Source organism: Pomacea canaliculata, linkage group LG1, assembly GCF_003073045.1.
Source record: "Pomacea canaliculata isolate SZHN2017 linkage group LG1, ASM307304v1, whole genome shotgun sequence".
In the NCBI taxonomy this organism is placed as follows: Eukaryota; Metazoa; Mollusca; class Gastropoda; order Architaenioglossa; family Ampullariidae; genus Pomacea; species Pomacea canaliculata.
Window position 1 is genome coordinate 25,895,214 of NC_037590.1, and position 19,955 is coordinate 25,915,168.

General features: G+C 41.5%; 1 protein-coding gene across 4 annotated transcripts in view; it reads left to right on the plus strand.

Moving 5' to 3' along the window:
* Positions 1–19,955, plus strand: part of LOC112559703 (lethal(2) giant larvae protein homolog 1-like) — a 103,707-nt gene that overhangs the window by 29,247 nt on the left and 54,505 nt on the right. For all 4 annotated transcript variants that reach the window (XM_025231068.1, XM_025231041.1, XM_025231050.1 and 1 more), the window contains 5 exons: positions 307–427; positions 5,947–5,998; positions 10,440–10,609; positions 12,042–12,259; positions 16,036–16,103. In XM_025231068.1, the coding sequence (XP_025086853.1) occupies positions 307–427; positions 5,947–5,998; positions 10,440–10,609; positions 12,042–12,259; positions 16,036–16,103 (629 nt within the window). The remainder of the gene's footprint in view (positions 1–306; positions 428–5,946; positions 5,999–10,439; positions 10,610–12,041; positions 12,260–16,035; positions 16,104–19,955) is intronic.

Below are 19,955 nucleotides of genomic sequence, written 5' to 3' on the forward strand. Positions count from 1 at the left end.
GTGGACCAGCACACTCGAAAGAAGGCCCAACGCTTTGCCTTCTGCCACCTCACTCCTTTTAATCTGATGTCTTAAAAGCAGTAGAGCTCAGGCTTGTTATATTTTTAAACAGGCAAGGAAACCTATACCTATATACTGCAAAATCCTGCTATATAGAAAAGACTGCGCTACACAGAATTAGATATCTTTAAAAGAAAAGCCATGATACAGTGAAGCCGCAATAAATGAACAGTGATAAAGCAGGGGACAACTGTAGTAATTTCCTTTGTTGCATAAAACATATTCATGAGGATTCTTGATGTGCAGCAACTGGAATCTTTGGCCTGGCATCGTAGTGGAGATGAATTCATTAGCTCACATGCAGATGGAAGTTACATTACTTGGAGTATGTTCAGTTTTACCATGAAGGCATCTGTTACACCATATGGTAAGATTTTTTACTTCGTTTTATTTTTTTCCCCTATTTTATGATTGGATTTGCCTTAATTTTTCTTTAAATTTTATTGTTACACCATTTTGTAGCTATTGGTATACTGCTCACAAAAATTTAAAGGCCATATAGAAAATAACATGAATCACAGCAAGTATAACATTGTAACATATTTGAAGTTCATCATTCGACTAGGAAGTATACGAAAAATGTCATTTACGAATGAACTCCATTCTGAGGTATATGCAGTCAGACAACTTACCCTCAAATCAAAAAGTCCACATTTACTGTCAAAAACATGTCTGGCTATCACACATTAAGTGCCATTTTTCTCAGCTGGACTGTACATGTGTCACTAGCATTGCTTGAGATATGGCCAGACACTCTTAATAATAATAATGAGGATTTATATAGCACCTTTCCAAAAATCTTTGCTCAAATCGCTTACTAGATCATAAACAACTGTGCACCCATATTAGCATATAACAGACATGCTCACTCCTACTACAGATGCTACTTATACACAAAGTAAATACAGACATATGTCATGCTTACTCAGGATCAGGGTCACAGTGAAGTAATTCTGAAGAAATGTGTCTTAAGTTTGGACTTAAAGGTGGTAAGAGAACCAGAGTGACGAAGGTTGATGGGTAATCCTTTCCAAGTTGATGGGGCCTGGTAGGAGAAAGACCTCTGTCTATACGTCTTTGTCTTAGTCAGTGGGACTCGCAGAAGCTAGGTGTCGGAAGATGAACGAAGAGGTCAAGCAGATGTATAGATGGGAGTGGGTTTGGAAAGGGACCAAGGACCTGTGCTAGAAACACCAGAGTAAAAATTAAAGTGGAAAGTTTGTAGGCTATGCAGTCTTCAATTGAAAGCTAGTGAAGAGAGCTAACGATAGGGGAAATATGTTTATATCTCGGTGGTCTACAGATGAGGTGAGTAGCTTTATTCTGGATCCTTTGAAGTCTCTCCAAAAGATACTTAAGAAATCTAGCTAAAAGAGAATTACAATAGTCCATCCTTGATAGGACAAAGGCATAGATTATAGTTTTATTTGCATCAGTGGTGAGATAATGATGGTGAGATGGTGAGAGTGATGTCCCTTCTTTTAACTACCGTACTTGTGTCAGCTCTTCGGCACAATTCGTTTTTGCCCGTTTATCTGCGTCAGATTTTGTGTACCAGTGCTCAGTGACTCTGTGATATCATTATCTACCTTTCTTGATTGGTTGCTGTGTCTTCATGACTTCTATCATTTATCTGGAGCATTTTATTTCAACTCTAACATCCGCGCCATCTTGCCATATTTTAGATCTGGGCATCATCTGGATTACCTGTGCCCACAAACAATTGTAACTTTTCCAGTACTGCTGAGCATTGCGTTTTTCCATTTTCTGATTTGTGGACCTGTGTTTGTGAGTGGTGTTCATGCGCTTGGAAGCAGCAGATTGTCTCTCACAATTTACATTCTTTTCAGCCATCAGATCGTTTGGTACTGTATAAATTTTGGTATGAACTTTCCTTTTGGTTTTCTGCAACTGCTGATGTGAATTTTATTGGAGTACTTTTATGAATTTTGGTGAAAACTGGTACTTGAAGTTGATACTGGCTTTACTCTACTCATTGACAGTGGCACAGGAGAATTAGAGGTTTTCCCTGCTCTGATGTTCAGAGGCTTTCCTTTGGGACTATGAGACTGTACTTGTATTGTGAGCGATGGTAGTGTCAGGGCTTCTCCCTGAGTAGTGTTTAACAACAGTATTTTCCTGTGGGACAGCGACAGTATTGAGTGGTTGGGCAAACTGAGATTGTGCTTTGTCTATACACTGCAATCTGATCATTTTCATCTTTTGTGAATGAGTCAATTACACTACTCTGCTTTGGTGTTAAAAGACCTTGCCGAAAATGTGACTGTATTGGATATTACCTTGCTGTCATATTGCAGAGAACTTGGACTACTTAAGAAGAAAACTGTGTGTGGAGTACGTGGTGGGAGGATAGTTCGAGCATGTAGCCTTGATAATTCCCGTTCAGACTTAGTGCAAGTGTTCACACCAAGCTCGGGCACCAGTGAGCCTCCTGGACTTACAGACTCTGTGGATAGTTTGTCTTTGGGGCTATGGCCCTGTTCCTGTAATTCTTCATGCTGCTGAGCACCCCGGCGCATTGAGCGTATCTCTATGATATGGAATTTGCGCATTATAAAACCCCACATCATCATCATCATCATCATCATCATAATGATGAATGGTACTGATCCTATGTAGTTCAAGGTAGGCATTTTTGCAGACGTGAGAAATATACTGATGAAAAGATAAACGCTGATCGAGAATGACACCCAAGCTGCTGACAGAGGTGGAGAAAGGAATAGATGAGCCATTTAGAGGCAGAGACCGAGGGAGAAAAGGATGATTTAGAAAATTCTTTGGACAAGTAGCAGATCAGTCTTATCATCGTTCAGTTGCAGTCTGTTTTGGAGCATCCAGGGCTTTACATCTGTACATTCCTGTGAGCTGATAAATCTGTGTATCATCAGCATAACATGTGATATGGCATGGTGTGATATAACATCAGACAGAGGGGAGGTATATAGCACAAAAAGTATTGGACCCAATACAGATCTCTGCGGAACACCATATCTCAGGACAAAAACATCTGAGTAAACACCATTCACACACAGTCTAGGTTTGGTCCATGAGATAGAATTCAAGCCAGGACAAAGCAACATAATGCCAAAAGACTGCTGAAGTCTGTGTAAAAGTATAGAATGATCCACAGTATCAAATGCAGCTGACTAGTCTAACAGCATCAGAAATGACTCTTTGTCATCGTCAGCACCGTTGGGTAGATCATTTACAACTTTCTTGCTCAGGAACCATGTCTGCTACTAGCTATGGGTGGTTGGCCTGGATGTGGTATCCCAGTATGTCCCAAATGTTCTTAATGGAAGCTCAAGTATAAAGCATTGATAATGTCTGCACCACTGCACCCAAGTCTGGTTAAGGGCCTGTGTTAGTGGACCCCATATGGGTCAGGCTTTATTTGCCAGGTAGAACATCCAGCCACATTCTGATTGGGTAACCTTTTTGGAGTGTCTGAGTTAGAGGTACAGATGGAATTGTGATCCCATGGGGTCACAGTAATCAAATATGTGACCCTTAAGAAAGACAGAAAATTTCTTTGTTTACCTTTTGCAACCACAAATTTAAATACCAATTGCCTAAAAACCATACTGCAGTGGATATCCTCACACTGAGGTATTGAAGAAAGGAGAAGAATGACAGAATTGCAAATTTAGGAGCTGAAGCAAGGCAGGAGAAAAATGTCAGCCTAGTGGAGATGAAGACCATCATCAAGGCTTTTGCACAGACCACCCAAACCACCAGACAGCTAACATCACCTGTCCAGGTCAGATCAGATAATAATCTTTTGCCTCAAGACAGGGCACAACATATTAAAGCACCACCTTCCCTTTTGCAACAGGACATCATGAATACATTGGCATTTCATTGACCATGCATCACCAGGAGGAAGAATCAGTAAGAGGTGCATGTGACCAAAGCTTTGTGGACTGACCATAGGCTCATCATATCCAACTCAAACGTTGCATCCTGAGATGCGAAGACCTCTGGGACAGAAGAATACAAGGCCTGATGTCTCCAAATTGCAGATCAGCAGAAATAGAGAAGAGTTTTTGTTTTCTCTGAACAGGAAAGTGCAGGGCATACCCTGGTCCAGCATTGAGGAGGAGTGAAAGTCCTTCAGAGATGCAGTCCATTCATTTGTTCTGGAATGCCTTGAACCAGCCACATGCCATCCTTAAGATAGATTTGGTAAGAGTGATGTAGAGTACCAGGCCCTACTGTTAGAGAAATTTCCTTTTCATGCACACCAGAATGACCCTACATGACCATACAAAAAGGAAATGTACTTAAGCAAGTACAGCAAAGTACATGAGGTTTTTAAAGATGTGCAATACCTGGATCAGCAGGAAAGTTCTACAATGTTCTCAAGGCTTTCTGTGATCTATAATAATCTGGATCTTCCCCTATCCTCAGTGCTAATGAGACAAAACTTTTAACTAAAAGGCAACACATTCTAGAGAGATAGGCTGAGCACTTTGGTGGTGCCCTAAACTGCTCATTTTCTGTTAGAGGTGAACTTCCAGCTGGATAACTAAGTTAGCCCACCCCTTTCTCTTCTGCCCACACTAATCAGTTGGCTGATCACACAGTGCCCTAGCTTAGCTTGAAAGCTGAGCCCTGAATCATCTGGTCTACATCTGTGAAGGCCAAGGGTTGAAGTGTCGTTGTGCTGCTAGGCCACTTAGGGGTCGTCAGAGTTCAGCCCAGCCTTAATGTGCAGCAAAGGTCGAGTCATGTGTCAAGTTTCGGCCTCTCTAGCCGGCTAATCTACCTGTAAATGAATGCATATCTGCATGAATAATAAAAAGTAGGAAGTACCTTTACAGAAATGTTTTGAAGGGCAGTACACACTGCTGCTGCTTCTTATACATGTTGTACAATTCATTAGTTGTTTCCACATAAATCAGGCTAGTATATTTGTCCAGTTCGGCTTTTTATATGGCAGTATTGATTCTTGGGGAAAACCCATGCTGTTGGTTTGCGCATGTGGGCATGTGGATTTTCCTAGGTGTTCCCCCAGGGTTGGAGTGTCAAGGCCGCGTATGCAAATGTCAACAGCCCAAGAGCTGTGCTGCAGTGAAATGGGTGACAAAGCTCCTACATGGCGCTCACCTGGCAACCGGCCAGCTCTCGGGAGGTTAAAGGCTTAGCAACGCAGAAAATGCCTGTGGGATGAAACTTCGGCCCCAGAGTATATTTCTTCAGTAGCCCTAGTGTGACCCTACTATAAATACCCTAGGTGTACTACTTGGTTGCATCCTTTTGTTGAACTCTGGGCAGTGGGTGGGCAGGAGAAAAAAATTAATTGTAAATCTTTATAAAATGGCAACAAAGCAATCCAAAGTTGGGGAAATGCAGTAGGGAGGACGAATTGAGAGAGAGTGTATTTAAATCTGTCAAGAGAGTTTGGTTCCATTTTCTTGTAATAGAGGGCAGTCAGCCCAGCCACTCTCACCACTCTCCCCTTTTGCAGTAGCTCAGGGTTTTAAAAATATTTCTTCATAATTTTTTTTCGCTGAACTTTTGTTTGTTGTCCTGACCTTGCTGGGATGACAAAACTTTTTAAGTCAGAACTAACTTTTTGTCATCTTCCTCTTGTACTTGTATTTGAGTACAATTATATGAATTTTTAATCATTTATAAGTGCTCCTAAAGTAATAAAATAACTTGTAACAGAATGTTTTAAAATAGACTGAGTGGCATTTTATAGGGGGTGGGGTACAACATTATAATTTTGAAATTGAGGGAGAGTTCAAATAAGAGTTAAGGGACAGAATAATAATGAATTATAAGTGATTTGCTTCTCTTTTATATAATTTTAATATCTGAATATATATTAGTTTTAATAGTTTTGTCTTATTTTGTTAGGTCCCTTTCCATGTAAAGCAATCAACAAACTTCAATGGAAAACATCAAAAGGGTCAGTAACATTTTGTTTGCCTACTAATACAAATATGGATTTAGGTAGTATTTTGCACATAATTTGAACTTCAATTATACTTAGGCATCTTCAGCCCATCATGCCAAGGGCTGCTCCATCTTCTCTGTCAAGCTGCCCCCATAGGCCCAGTTTCTTGTGTTGGAGTGATGGGAGAAAAAACAGTCTCGCTGGCTGGATGACTAAGCTGACCCACCCCTTTCTCTGGTGCTTTTCATTTTTCTTCCTTACCTGGTCCTTTCATCTATACTCTTTTTCTAAACTAACATTTCCCTGTTACACTTCAGCTTTATCTTTCCTGTCTTCTGTCTTTACTGGTCTCTCTCTCCTGCCTTCTTTTTCTCATCATGCCTCTCTTTTGACAGTTTTTCTCTATGGCCTCCCTTAGGCCCCCAGCATTTGCCGTGCAGGGCAACCCACATCAGGGGAGGATGAGGTCCTTGTTCGGTTGGTGCCCATCATCCCAATACATTTCTTTGGCCCAGACTTCTCCTACACGGGAGGTAGGTGCGGCCCACACCAACCAAGTGGCTGGTTGTGTATTGCCCTAGCTTTCTTCATTCTATGAAGGCCAGAGTATATTCTTTGTGTATCCCTGATGCGACCTAGCTGGAAATGCCCTAAGTGGTACTGCTCGGTCACATCCCCTTGTTGGACTCGGTGGTGGGTGGGGAGTATAAGGAAGAACTAAATACTTTATATCATGGCACACACAAAAAACGAACCTATGAAAACGCACCAGAGAGGAGGAATCTTCAGATAGCGAAGATGAGGTGAGAGTTTGTGTGAGAATGTTGAGGCCTGGCCCCGTTTTCTTGTTGTGGAAGGTGCGGATTTGACGTGGCCTCTCTTGTCCCTCTCCCCTTTCGCAATAGCGAAAGGTTTTAAAAATATATCCATGAACTTATCTGCTGTAAAACGTCTGCGCTCTGGACAGTTTCTCGTTGAGTGCACAAATCCGAAAGTGTCTAAAGCCTTGTCCAATGAGACGGGAAACAGTTTGTTGTTTGATCCATAAAGGTAACTGCTGACCTCAACACTTCAAAGGAAGCGGGGGGGTCATTTGTTGCCCTGACCTTGACCGGATGTCGGAGCTTGACATCAACTCAGAACTGGCATCCCAGGGGGTTACAGCTGTGCAGATAGTCATCTTGATGAAGGATGGGAAAACTGTATCGTTTCTGCTATTAGAGCACTTCTGGAGACTCTTCTCCTATCTTCCACCTCTTTTTCCTTCAAAGGCTTTGTAGTTTTACGTCAGGACTCACAGACTGATGTCCCTTCAGGTGGTACTGCTCTTCTCATTCGCTCCCACCATTCACTCCCGTCCTTCTTTTGGGGGAAGTTAATGGGCACCACCAGTTGTGGGCCAAGGTCTCGACTGACACCAGAGGTGAGTTGTTAGGATTATTCTTTATGAAAAGTAATCTCTGCCTTTTGAACCACAGTTTTAACACCTTTCGCCGTCCATACAATAGCACAGTGTCAGCAGCTGATTTATCAGTGGTCAGCCCATCACTGTTATTAGATTTGAAGTGGGCTGTACATGACGACCTGTGCGGCAGCGATCACTTTCCTATCATTTCACAATTTTTAACTAGTCTGGAGTGGGACGATAATCGTTATAAAGGCAGGTGAAATCTAAGGCAGATTGGCCTTCCTTTCATACCCTCTGCTCCACCTGTCTCCTCCGAAGTTCTAGTTTTAACTTCGAGGTAAAAGACCTTGGCAATGATCCCACATTGCATCCTGCTAAGCTCTTCATCTCAGTTTGAAATGAAATCACCTCAGAGACAATTTCTGCACGTAGGCATTGTAAAATCCATCCATGTGTTCCTTGGTTTCCAGAGGAGTGTAGGGTGTCCCTAGCACGCTCGGAAGAAGGCCCAGCTAACCCACTCCTGAAAATGTGATAAGTTTTAAAAGTAGTAGAGCTCATGCTCATAATATTTTTAAACAGGCAAGAAAACATGCGTGGCAGAGGTTGGTGACCTCACTGTCCTCCCGCACCACTTCCCAAGCGGTGTGGGCGGGTATGAGGAAGATAAAGGGAAGGTTTCAGGCTGGCTCGATTGGCCATCTGCATGTTGGAGATTCTGTTCTCACAGAGGCACGAGATGTTTCTAATTCCTTGACATCCACCATTGCTCACAACTCCTCCTCTTCGCACTACTCTCCAGATTTCCAGCACTTGAAATCTGTTCAGGAATCTTCTGGCTGTGACTTTTCTTAGATAACTCTGAAAAGTACAATCTACCCTTTTCTGTGTCTGAACTGCAACAGGCCCTTCAGAAGTGCAAGGACTGTGCACCGGGCCCAGACAGTATTTCTTATCAGCTGCTAGCTCATCTTTTTCAGGTCTGTCTCCTCCTCCTTTTAGACATCTTTAACTTTATTTGGGTGTCCGGCTGTTTCCCTCCCTTGTGGAGAGATGCAGTCGTGGTTCTCATCCCAAAACCTGGCAAGGATCCCTCTGATCCCAACTCTTACCATCAAATCCCTCTTACTAGTTGTCCATGCAAAACTCTAGAACGCATTAAACACAAACTGGCCATACTTGTATACCAGACAATGTTTGAGCAGACCAGGCCACCAAAGCCACTTGCCTTCTAGTAAAAGTGTTAAGCAGTTGTACAATAATATAATGAATAGCCTAAAGCTGGGCTTTTAGCCATAGTATCTGTGGTAGTCCATTGTCAGAACTTGACTGAACTTTTAAGTTGTTTGCAAGTTGGATGTTATTTTCTATCTCTGAAGGACAGCAAGTATACCAGTAACAAGGACACTTGTTCCCCAAGTTTCTCACACACTGATAAACTTGTTGACTTGTACTGGAATTCTATCATAACCACTGAAAAATGTCAAGCTCAAAATGTCCTGATTCAAGTATGAAGAAGCACAAGCATCAAAGCAAGGCAAGGAGACTGTACAGACAGTAAATTTCATGGAAACTTCATCAACTTTTTTACCTTGCTGCCAGCCAATGTGAGAACCTTGGTGCATGCAAATGTGACAGGGATATGAAAGTACCACAGCGAGAATATCAGATTTTAATGTACCAGAGAACCATGCAAAAAATGAAATTGTTACAATTGATAGAAAGGTGATCGCAATTATGAAAAGAAAACAAGGCAAGATTGAAAGAAAGAAAGAGAAGATAAAGACAGCAGAACCAGGAGGGCAAGTGAGGACAGTTTCACCTGCGGAAGTGTATGCAATATGTGGCAACAGTGCAACCAAGTAAGGAACTGTATTCCCTGACACACTTCATTGTCTGCTGCTATGGACCTACATGGCTTAACATCAAGTGTCGCACAAGAGGCACTGACGGACCAAAGTACTTCAAAAATTAAGCAACATTGTTTATTATCACTGGCCTGTAGGAATATAACATGGCCCGTACTGCAGTGGAACGCATGCTGGCCCCATCAGGAAAATGTTCTTCTGTTGATGCTTGGAGAGGACAATGAAATCAATAGGAAGGCAGCAGTGGATATAATAAAGACTGTTTGCCAAGCAAGATGGTGGGTCTTAACAGCAAGTCACAGAATTTCGACCTCCCAAACTAAAGGAGAATGGTTAAACTTTGCATGACTTAAGTGCCATCGATGGAGGAACTCACACTGGAACCACCTCTCACAAAGCACCTCTCAGATGAAGAATTCCAGCAGCTTGTCACTCAGCCCTTGCCATTTTTAGTGAGTTGAACACTTGTGTCAGGATAGTGAGTGAGGCATCAAATTCTATGGGATGGATGCAAAGAATACATTCAAGCTGTCATTGAGTCATCTCAGATGAAGAACTCTAGCAGCTTCTCACTCAGTCCTTCATCAGTCAGATACCTTGCCAGTCTCAGGGAATCCAATGCTGTGTCAGGACAGTGAGTGAGGCATCAAGAGATGGTTACATTTGAGCTGTCATCAAGTCAGAACTAAGCAAGATTTTTTTCTTTATCATGGGGCTAGAAATGAAAACCGGTGCCTGTACTGTTTATGCTGTCTGACAATGCAAATGTTATCGGAGATATTTTGCTTATTGCCCAAAGCAGACTTGGAAAAGAACAGTAGAAAGTGAGGCAAAGGACATCAGAACAACATGGGCCCAACTGAAGGGGGCTGCCCAAAACCAGGTCCGCTGACAAGGTGTTGTTGCAGCCTTATTCTCCTCAAAGGAGCAACAAGGAATAAACTAACTGCTCATTGCAGATTTCTTTACTATTCATTTTTAACATCATAGCTGGTCGTACAAAACCCCAAGTGTGCCTGTTGATCGGTTACAATTTATTGGATGCTGCTGCACTGTAATGCATATTTTAAAAACTGCATGGCTATTGAGGTATGTTTTTGTGTGCCTGTGTAGTGTGAGAAAGATTTTAAATTTTTTTCCCTCTTCAGACTTGTATTAATATCATCTTATTTTCCAGGGGCGACTTCATAATTTTTTCTGGTGGCATGCCAAGAGCAAGTTACGGGGATCGCCACACTATTAGTGTGATGCAAGGTGATGAAAACCATGTAGTATTAGACTTCACATCTCGTGTTGTGGACTTCATTACTGTGTGCAATGCTGATGAGACAGCAGACATCTCAGAAGGTAAGTTTTAATATTGATAAGATGGACTTGTGGTGAAGTAAATGAATTATTTTTCTGAAGTAGGTTCTGTTATTATGATTTCTTTGATTTTATTGCACCAATAGGTCAGTTTTTTTTATGTCCCTTAAAACTGTTTAAATCATGTTGGAGAAGCCATGAGGTAGTTTCATGTTGCCACTTTTCTTCTCATTTTTTGGTTTCCTGGGACAACACAAACTCTTTGTTTGCTATGTGATGTGGGGAATGAAAAGTGTAAACATCATCATTACACACCCTACCACTACCCTAAACAAGAGCAAATGGCCCACGGCCTTGCGAGTAATTGTCACATGCAGCTCTGCAGTCATTTGCATACAAGATAGGAAAAAAATTAAATAATTGAAGAAATACAATATCAGAAAAATACTTAACCGAGTGATTTAACCTAATTCACACACATCTACACTGAAAAGTCTCACTTTAATGATAAAAGTCTTTTTTTTTAACGCAGTTCTGTTTGAAGCCTATGTCATCAGGTTAGTAGCTCCAACATGCTGCACGGTCCTGCTTTGTATCATGACCTGATACGCTCCAAGCTAGACTATGGATCCATCATCTATGGCTCTGCTCAAGAGTCTTACCTCAAAATTCTCGATCCTATTCATCATCAAGGGCTCTGCATCTGTTTGGGTGCCTTCCGCACCACTCCTATACAAAGTTTGTATGCAGAAGCTGGTGAGCCCCCACTTTCTCTCCGTCGTCTGAAGCTCATGCTATCCTATGTCTGTCATTTAAAAGCTCACCCTGGAAACCTTGCGTACCGTGCTGTTTTCTGACCTCAACGTGCTGCCGTGTGCTATTCGTACCAAGGAACAAAAGTCATTATCACTCCGTGTAACACCTCACCTACAAGCTGCCGTACATACACACAAGCAGACATGAAAACATGAAATTGTTTTATGGCTTAGAAAATCCAAGTGAGAATTAACAACTAGATACTTTGCAATCTCAAACTATCATTTTTTTTCAGACAAAAATTCATAATGCAAAAAACAACAAATAGTTTGACGTCATAAAACCCTTTTTGTTTTTTGATTCAGGTGGCTAGTCAGTAGATAATAACAGTGATAAAGGGTGGGTCATGTCATTAAAATCTTTTCGAAACAAATAATTATTGGCATCCAATATAGTGCTGACAGCAGATAAAACATCGGTTACCTTCATCTTCATTTATCTGAATGAACTCAAATTGTTGTTGAGCTGTTATTAAATGTTTTTTCACAACCATCATACCACATCGCAAGTTTATATAAAAGGAAAATGTCTATTGAGTGGCTTATGTAAAATGACAAGATGTGTAAATTATTCCCACATCCTATTTGGACATTTGTATCAACACATTTTCATAGATTTATTGTGAAGAATATAGTTTTTTTGTGTTTGTTTTCTATAGAAAGAGATGAACCCAATATATTAGTAGTACTTGTAGAAGAAGAGTTGGTGGTACTTGACTTGGAGAGTCGTGACTGGCTTTCATTCTGCCTGCCATACTTAAACAGTGCTCATGCTTCTGCCATTACTTGTACCCAACATATTCTGAATGTTCCTGACCAACTGTGGCTGAAGTTAATTGATGCTGGGAATGCTCAAAGGAGAAAGCTTTCCAAACGTGTAAGTTTTTTCCATATTATATATAGTGAAGTGCCTTGTGTGTGGGAAAGAAAGTTTCAAGCCAGTCTGACTTGTACCAAAGAAAGTAGAAATGGTAGAACCTGATTGCTAAACAGTTAAAAGGGGTAAGGGAGATATTCTGTTTTTGATTCTCTGCTTGTTGCCCTACATTACCATGAAGACAAAGAGCAGAAGCAATAATACAATAATACTTCCACCATAAATTTTGCCCAGTTCAAATGCTGCTTCTCATTTTCCCACATCATCTTGGTTTATTTCACCGGATATTATTCTGCTTACTTTCACATGGAATTATTTTGCATTGTTTTCCCACATACTTTTGCACTAAAAATTGTTCCTGTTAGCATTAACCAAACTTTTCTGATAACACATTTATAAAATTTAGTCTTTTACAGAATTTTAACCTCTTCATTTTTCATTCCAGTGTTCATACTTTATACCCCAGATTGTCCATGTTTGTACATTTATTTTTGGTCATGTTTTTCTATAAATCTTTATTCTGTAAGTTATTCTTTTAAAGCTTTCAACCTTAATACCTTTCAAAACATTTTTACCTTGGCTACTTCTGCTACTTTGCACTATTTTGCTACCAAATTGTAGCAACTGTACAAATTGCCTTTGTGCCACATCTTTCTTACACATGAAAGCAGCTTCTATCAGTGCCATCAATCATGCTTGATCCTTTTCTTGCCAACGCCATTAGATGTGTTGGTATCGGCTACCATCTCCTGCATGTTCCTACACATTCTGCAGGTCATCGCAAACAGAGATAGATTTGTGTTATTAAAGGAGGAACTAGTTGCCAGACTCCCTTCGTAAAAGGAGTGAGTAAAACTGTGAATGTTTACAATCTGATTCTGGTGACTATTTTGTCAGCAGTGTGTATTTGTCTAGCATAAAGGTTCACTGTTGAATGCTCAATTGAAATGACAGCAAGAACAAAACGGTCAGCCATTAATGCACCAGAAAGGAGGAATCTTCAGAGAGCAAAGATGAGATGAGAGTATGCATGACAAAGAAAAATGAAGTGGCCTGGTTTCGTTTTCTTGTAGCGGAGGGCATGGATTCAACTCAGCCGCTCTCGTCCCTCTCCCCTTTCGCAATAGCAAAATGTTTTAAAAATATATGTAAAATGTCTGCGTTTTTGACAGTTTCTCGTTGAGTGCGCAAAATCGAAAGCGTCTGAATCCCTGTGCCGATGGGACAGAAAACAGTTTGTTGTTCGACCCATAAAGGTAACTGCTGACCAATCCCTCAACTCTTCAGGGGGTAGGGGGGGTCATTCGTTGCCCTGACCTTGCCTGGATGTCGGAACTAGACATCAGATCAGAACTTGCATCCCAGGGTGTCACAACTGTGCAGAAAGTCATCTTGAAGAAGGACAGGAAAACTGTATCTACAAATACACTCTTCTTAACTTTCTGTTTTCCCAAAATACTTGACTTCATTGAGGTTGGGTATTTGCAGGTTAAAGTTACTCTGTTTATACCTTCACCGTTGCTCTGTTTAAGCTGTCAGTGTTATGGTCATGGAGCTAGCTTCTGCTAGTCCCGCTACTTTCACTGCTGCAGTACAGGCCATGTGGCAGCTGATTGTTCTGAAAGAACCAAGTGTGCAAACTGTGAAGGGTCTCATGTCACTTTTCTAAAGACTGCCCGAAATGGAAAGAAGAGACAGCCATTTAGCGCGTCCACACGGAATCTGGCATCTCATACGCCATTGCTCGACCATCGTGTTGTGGGTGGCTCCTCAGGAACACCCTCTACTTCAAGCTCCATCTTCTACTCGGCAGCTGTCACAAAATGACCTTCTACCTCTATGTCTATCCTGACGGACATGACATGGGTCTCTTCTGAGGGCCCTGTCCCAGTCCACCAGGTTATGCTCTACAAGCTGTGGTGGCACCCAGTCATCTCAAAAATCTCAGATCACACAAGCATCTCAAGCCACACAAGCATTACAGTCCAAAAATCCCCCTTCACCAGTCACAAAAACTGCACGCCAGCAAGTACACAACACAAAATCACCAAAGAACAAGAATACCACACCGCAGACAGACAATAACACAAAAACAAAACCAAAAACGCCAGAAAAACACACTACTCGGCAGATAACATTTGGGACTACCACAGCAGCACCATTAATCCCTATTTCTAATTGCTTTGCTTCTCTTGGCGAGCAGGGCATGGATGTGGATGAGCGACGTTTAATGTCGACTTCTCCATCCCGCCATCCCCCGTCTTCTTCGTCTCCCTCTGTGAGGCCCTGTGTCTTTTCCTCACAGATAAACTGTGTCTACAATCCTTCAGTGGAATTGTAGAGGGATCCGAGCCAACTTTGAAGAACTCCGATGCCTCTCATCTTGTTTCTCTCCTGATATTGAAGCACTTAGCTACCTTCCACCTCTTTTTCCTTCAAAGGCTTTGGAGTTTTACGTCGGGACTCACAGACTAACATCACTTCAGATGGGACTGCTCTTCTCATTTGCTCCCACCTTTTGTTTAGCCAGATACCTCTTTCCACTCCTCTTCAAGCTGTTGCTGCCCGAGTTACCCTGAACAAGACTATCACTATTTGCTGTGTCCATCTTCCTCCTTCTGCTTGGATATCCCGACAGGACCTTGCGGGTCTTTCGACCCAACTTCCTGCTCCCATCCTTCTTTTGGGGGATTTTAACGGGACCAGGCTCCTTCAACATTTTTTCTCACGCAAACTCTTACCTCATCCTCACTATCCAAATTTCCTCCTCTCTGATGTGTTTTCCTAGGTTTGCTTTTTGGGGTGCCATTATAGAAAGTATTTAGTTCGTTCCTTTTACTCCCCAACCACCACGGAGTCCAACAAGGGGATGCGACTGAGCGGTACCACTTAGGCATTTCTGGCAGGGTCACACTCGGGATACATAAGGAATGTACTCTGGCCTTCTCAGTAAAAAGACCGAATTGACCCTGACCGCAGCCTTCTTGCAAAGCTAGGGCAAAACATGACCAGCCGCTGCTGTGTAGAAGTCCAGGCCAAAGAGGTGTGTTGGCGACACATCAGGGACCTCAACCTCCAGGATCCCATCCTCCCTTGAATCGGGTTGCCCTCCACTGCAAACGCATGGGGCCTAAATAAGGCCACAGTGAAAAATGATATCAAAAGAAGGGCATGATGACAAAAAGACAGGAGAAAGACCAGTGAAGACAGAAGAAAGGAAGGATAAAACTATAGTATATCAAGGAGATATTTGATAAGAAGAAGAATAGATAAAAGGGCCAGGTAAGGGAGAAAAAAGAAAGGCTTAAGAAAAAAGTAGTGGGCCAGCTTTTGCTGAGAGAAAGACTGGGTGTTCACCCCCGGCACAAGAAGCCGGGCCCACGGGAGCATATCACTAGGGAGGTTTTGTTGCTAATTTTTTGTTGAGATTACTTTTTGTTGCCAGGACATAGCCCTAATTGCTGGCATGGCATTAAACACAAACAAACCATGATGTGTAGCCATGGTTGCTGGCATAGCGTAAATCACTAACAAATTGTTATTAGAATTGTTAAGTGTATTAAGTGTAATCCACATTTTTATAAATTCTAGTGTTAGCATTTTCTTCAGTTATTTTTAAAGTTAATTTGGACATTTAACTGGAACTTCCAGTTCTCTGAACTATTGAAACTACACATAGTAATAAGAATCAGATTGCAAAGTTTACAAATTATTGTCATCTTCATTCTATAAAATCTTTTTGATGACTTAAACATTCTTTAATATGCAATTTCTAGGAATGGCCAATCAGTGGAGGAAAGAATCTTGCCAGAGAAACAGTGTCCAAGGATTTACTTATTACAGGGTTTGTAGTTTTTCATTTGCATGTTGTATTTTCTTGTGCTGTTTGAAACATTTACAAAGAAACATGATTCAAACAAAATAAACAAATCTCGTTAAATATTGATCACAGGAGGAAACAATGTCATTGCCAAAGGTCTTTTTTCTATGCTTGCAAGTTTTTATTTGTAGATCATCTCCTTTTCTTATGCTTTTCTTTTTTTCTACCTTACCTGGCCCTTTCATCTATATTCTTCTTCTAATTAAAATTCTCCCTATCATACTACAGGTTTTTTTTTCCTGTCTTCTGTCTACTTTGGTCTTTCTTCTGTCTTCTTAATTTCCATCATGCCTTTCCTTTGATGTCATTTTTCTCTCTGTGGCATCCTTTAGGCCCCCTGTGTTTGCCATGCAGCATGACCTGTGTTAAAGAAGGTTAAGGTCCCTGATGGGTTGCCATCATACCACACACCTTTTTGGCCTGGACTTCTCCTAGTCGGGAGGTTGGTGTGGCCCACACCAATCAACCAGCTGGTTGTATATTGCCCTAGCTTTGATAGAGCCCTCGTGGGCCTGGCGTCTCGTGCCGGGGGTGAACACCCAGCCTTTCTCTGGCTGGGTGACTAAGCTAACCCTCCCCTTTTTTCTTATGCTTTTCCTTTTTCTCCCTTACTTGGCCCTTTCATCTATATTCTTTTTCTAATCAAACATCACCCTCTTATACCTTTTATCCTTCCTTTCTTCTGTTTACACAGGTCTTTCTCCTGTCTTCTGTTTTCCTACCATGCCATTCATTGGATGTCATTTTTCTCTGTGGCCTTCTTGAGGTCCCCTATGTTTGCCATGTAGGGCGACCCATGGCAGTTGAGGTCCCTGATTGGTTGTGGCCCATCATACCAACACACGTCTTCTTTACGGATGCACTGTCTGTCCTGCAGGCCTTACAGACTGCCAGAGACAAGAAATTGAACGACCTGTCCACTGCTCTTTCCTCCTTATGCGGAGACTGCACAGTCGTACTACAGTGGATTCCCTCCCACTGTGGAGTTTTTGGCAACGAAGCCGCAGACACTCTTGCCAAGGAAGGATCCACAAAAGAGCAGCAAGACAGGTCCACCACCTATAGTGAAGTCAAAACCATCATCAAGGCCAAACAGCACAACAAGTGGCTGCAGCAGCACCCACGTTTCAACCAAAACGACCCATACTACCTGCTTACAAGGGCTGAGCAGGTCATTATTTTCAGGCTGAGGACAGGCCACAACCGTCTCAATCACCATCTATACACCAAGCTCCGGATCGGCCAGACAGACCAGTGCCCGTGCCAGACAGGCAGTCAGACAACAGCACATGCAAGAATGCCCCATGCACGAAGAACTCAGGCACGCATTTGGACTGATGAGACGCCAGTATTGAGGAAGCTACACGGCAACCTGGAGGACCTGCGGCGCACAGCATCATTTGTGCAGGAGGCAGGCGTGTCCATTTGAGTGAACGACGAAGAAGAAGAAGAAGATACCAACACACCTCTTTGGCCCAGACTATTATTTGACAGGAGGTTGGTGTGGCCCACACCAACTAAACGGCTGGTCGTGTATTGCCCTAGCCTAGCTTTGCTAGAAGACTGCCGTGATCAATCTGGTCTTCATACTGAGAAGGCCAGAGTATATTCCTTATGTATCCCTGGTGCAACCCTGCAGGAAATTCCTACGTGGTACCCCTCGGTTGCATCCCCTTGTTGGACTTCGTGGTGGGTGGGGAGCATAGGAACAAACTAAATACTTGATATCATGGCACACAAAAAAAACCCGAACCTAGCAAAACGCACCAGAGAGGAGGAATCTTATAATTGAAGCAACAATTAGGTCTAGTCTTATCATCAATGCTTTAGCTTAGCTACTGCAGATGTTTTATATGAGTATCTTACCATGCAAATATGTAAAGTCATCAAGAGGTATAATGCAGAATGTTGAAGCTAGAACCATTAAGAACATTAAATTGGTAGACATAATGTCAACAGTTTCACATAAAACACATTTATTAATCATGCATTACTCTTGACAGTGACCATGTTGTATCATAGTAATGAATAATTAATGCTCACTGATGGCTTCGTAAATGGCTTAGGTGTTTCAATGGTCTATTTTGGCATAAACTCCATGGGTTGACTTACTGGGATAAGGTGATGACAAATGCCTTTACCTGAAAGTGAACACATAGGTAGAGATCTACAGGCAGATATAAAGTAGCAAATTATTTTAATAGATTAATGTAAGGCATACAGACCTGTATCTGATCTTTTGACCAGTAGTCATAACAAGCTAATTTTGTACAGAATTAGCCCACTGGTCTTTGCATCCCTTTACCTACCCATTTAAGTAAAGTTAGGCCAAGTGAACTAAATATAAAAGTCACGAAGTTAATACTAATTTGTTGATTTAATCCAGCCCCAGCAAAGAGTTACTGGACCTTTTGAAGAAGGAACACTTAGTGTTCTGATTTATTTTTCAATAATTTATTTGCTAAATAGGGGTTAAATTTAAATAATCCTATTCATGTTAATGTTAGTATATACAAAAATGCAATCATTTAATTCTCAATTTTTGTTTTACCTTGAGTTGGTTATATTATAACAAATTAAATATTGTAATAGGTCATCCATTCTCTTCACACACTCTCTCTCTAATGCGAACTATATCCAGTACTCGGCAGTTTCAAAACAGCAGTGTTAAACATTGCTTATACTAGGTGATTAATAATTCGATTATTTTTACTACTATAAATCTTTTCATCTGGCAAAGCAATACTTGGAACCACTGGAAAGTTGAATTATTATAAAATATAAAAAGTTTATCTCACAATGTGACTTACCTTCAATATAATGTCTGGAGCAAGTGGTCGCTCTTTCGATGTTGAAGTTAGAATCACAACGATTCACAGCTCTCACAAGAGCTTTTTCCAAGTCTTTATTATCTAGTCTTCTTATGCGTAAAATTATAAACCTTTGTGTCGACCTTTGCAAGCAGGGCATCCTGGAATCACACAGTTATTGCTTAGCATCTCAAAATAATAAGGACAGTAGCTCTGCGACACACTGTGAAAAGTGAAACCAGAAAAGGCAAATGACCGGCTTGGTCCAGCGCATGCGCGACACAAGAGATCTGTTCCAGCGCCTGAATTGTGTTGTCCAGGTCATTTAACATCTCTGAACAAACTGAGCTCATCTAATAAGGGTCTTTTTATTTGTTGATGTCAATAAGGAATGGAACTATTTAGGCATTATTGTACCTTGGGTAGCCAATTTTTTAGAGTTGAATGATAATAAAATTGCAAAGTATTAGAGCCTTTCACTTCTATCTCATTTTGTCTACATGTTTGCTTGTTTTGCAATCCTTCCTGGTTGCATTGAAGCAAATATTTACACATGTACAAGCGCCTGCTGAAATCAAGTTGCTGTCGATAAATCCAACTACTTTGGGAAATTCACAGGCCCGATGTGTCTGCATATATTCGTCTTTTCAGCACAACCTTGATCCGGCAATGAAATGTCATTAGGTGCTCACCGATGGGAAACATCGGTGACTCTTGCCACAGTACGAATAATAGTTGATTTGTCTACATCAGTGAATTCTCCACACACTTCTTGAAAGTTTGATATGGCAAAATATCATAAAGTGATGAGCACTTGTAAAGGTGTTAGTGAACATTGCCAATCGGTGACAGTGATCTTGCATGCCACTTCAGCAGTCAGTGCTAGAATGTTCTCTTGTCTAAAATGAATTTTGCAATACAGTTTTAAGTCATCCAACACTTCAAACGGGTGCGATCTGTCATAAACACCCGATTTCGTCTCAACAATCAATGTTTTTGCCACTGA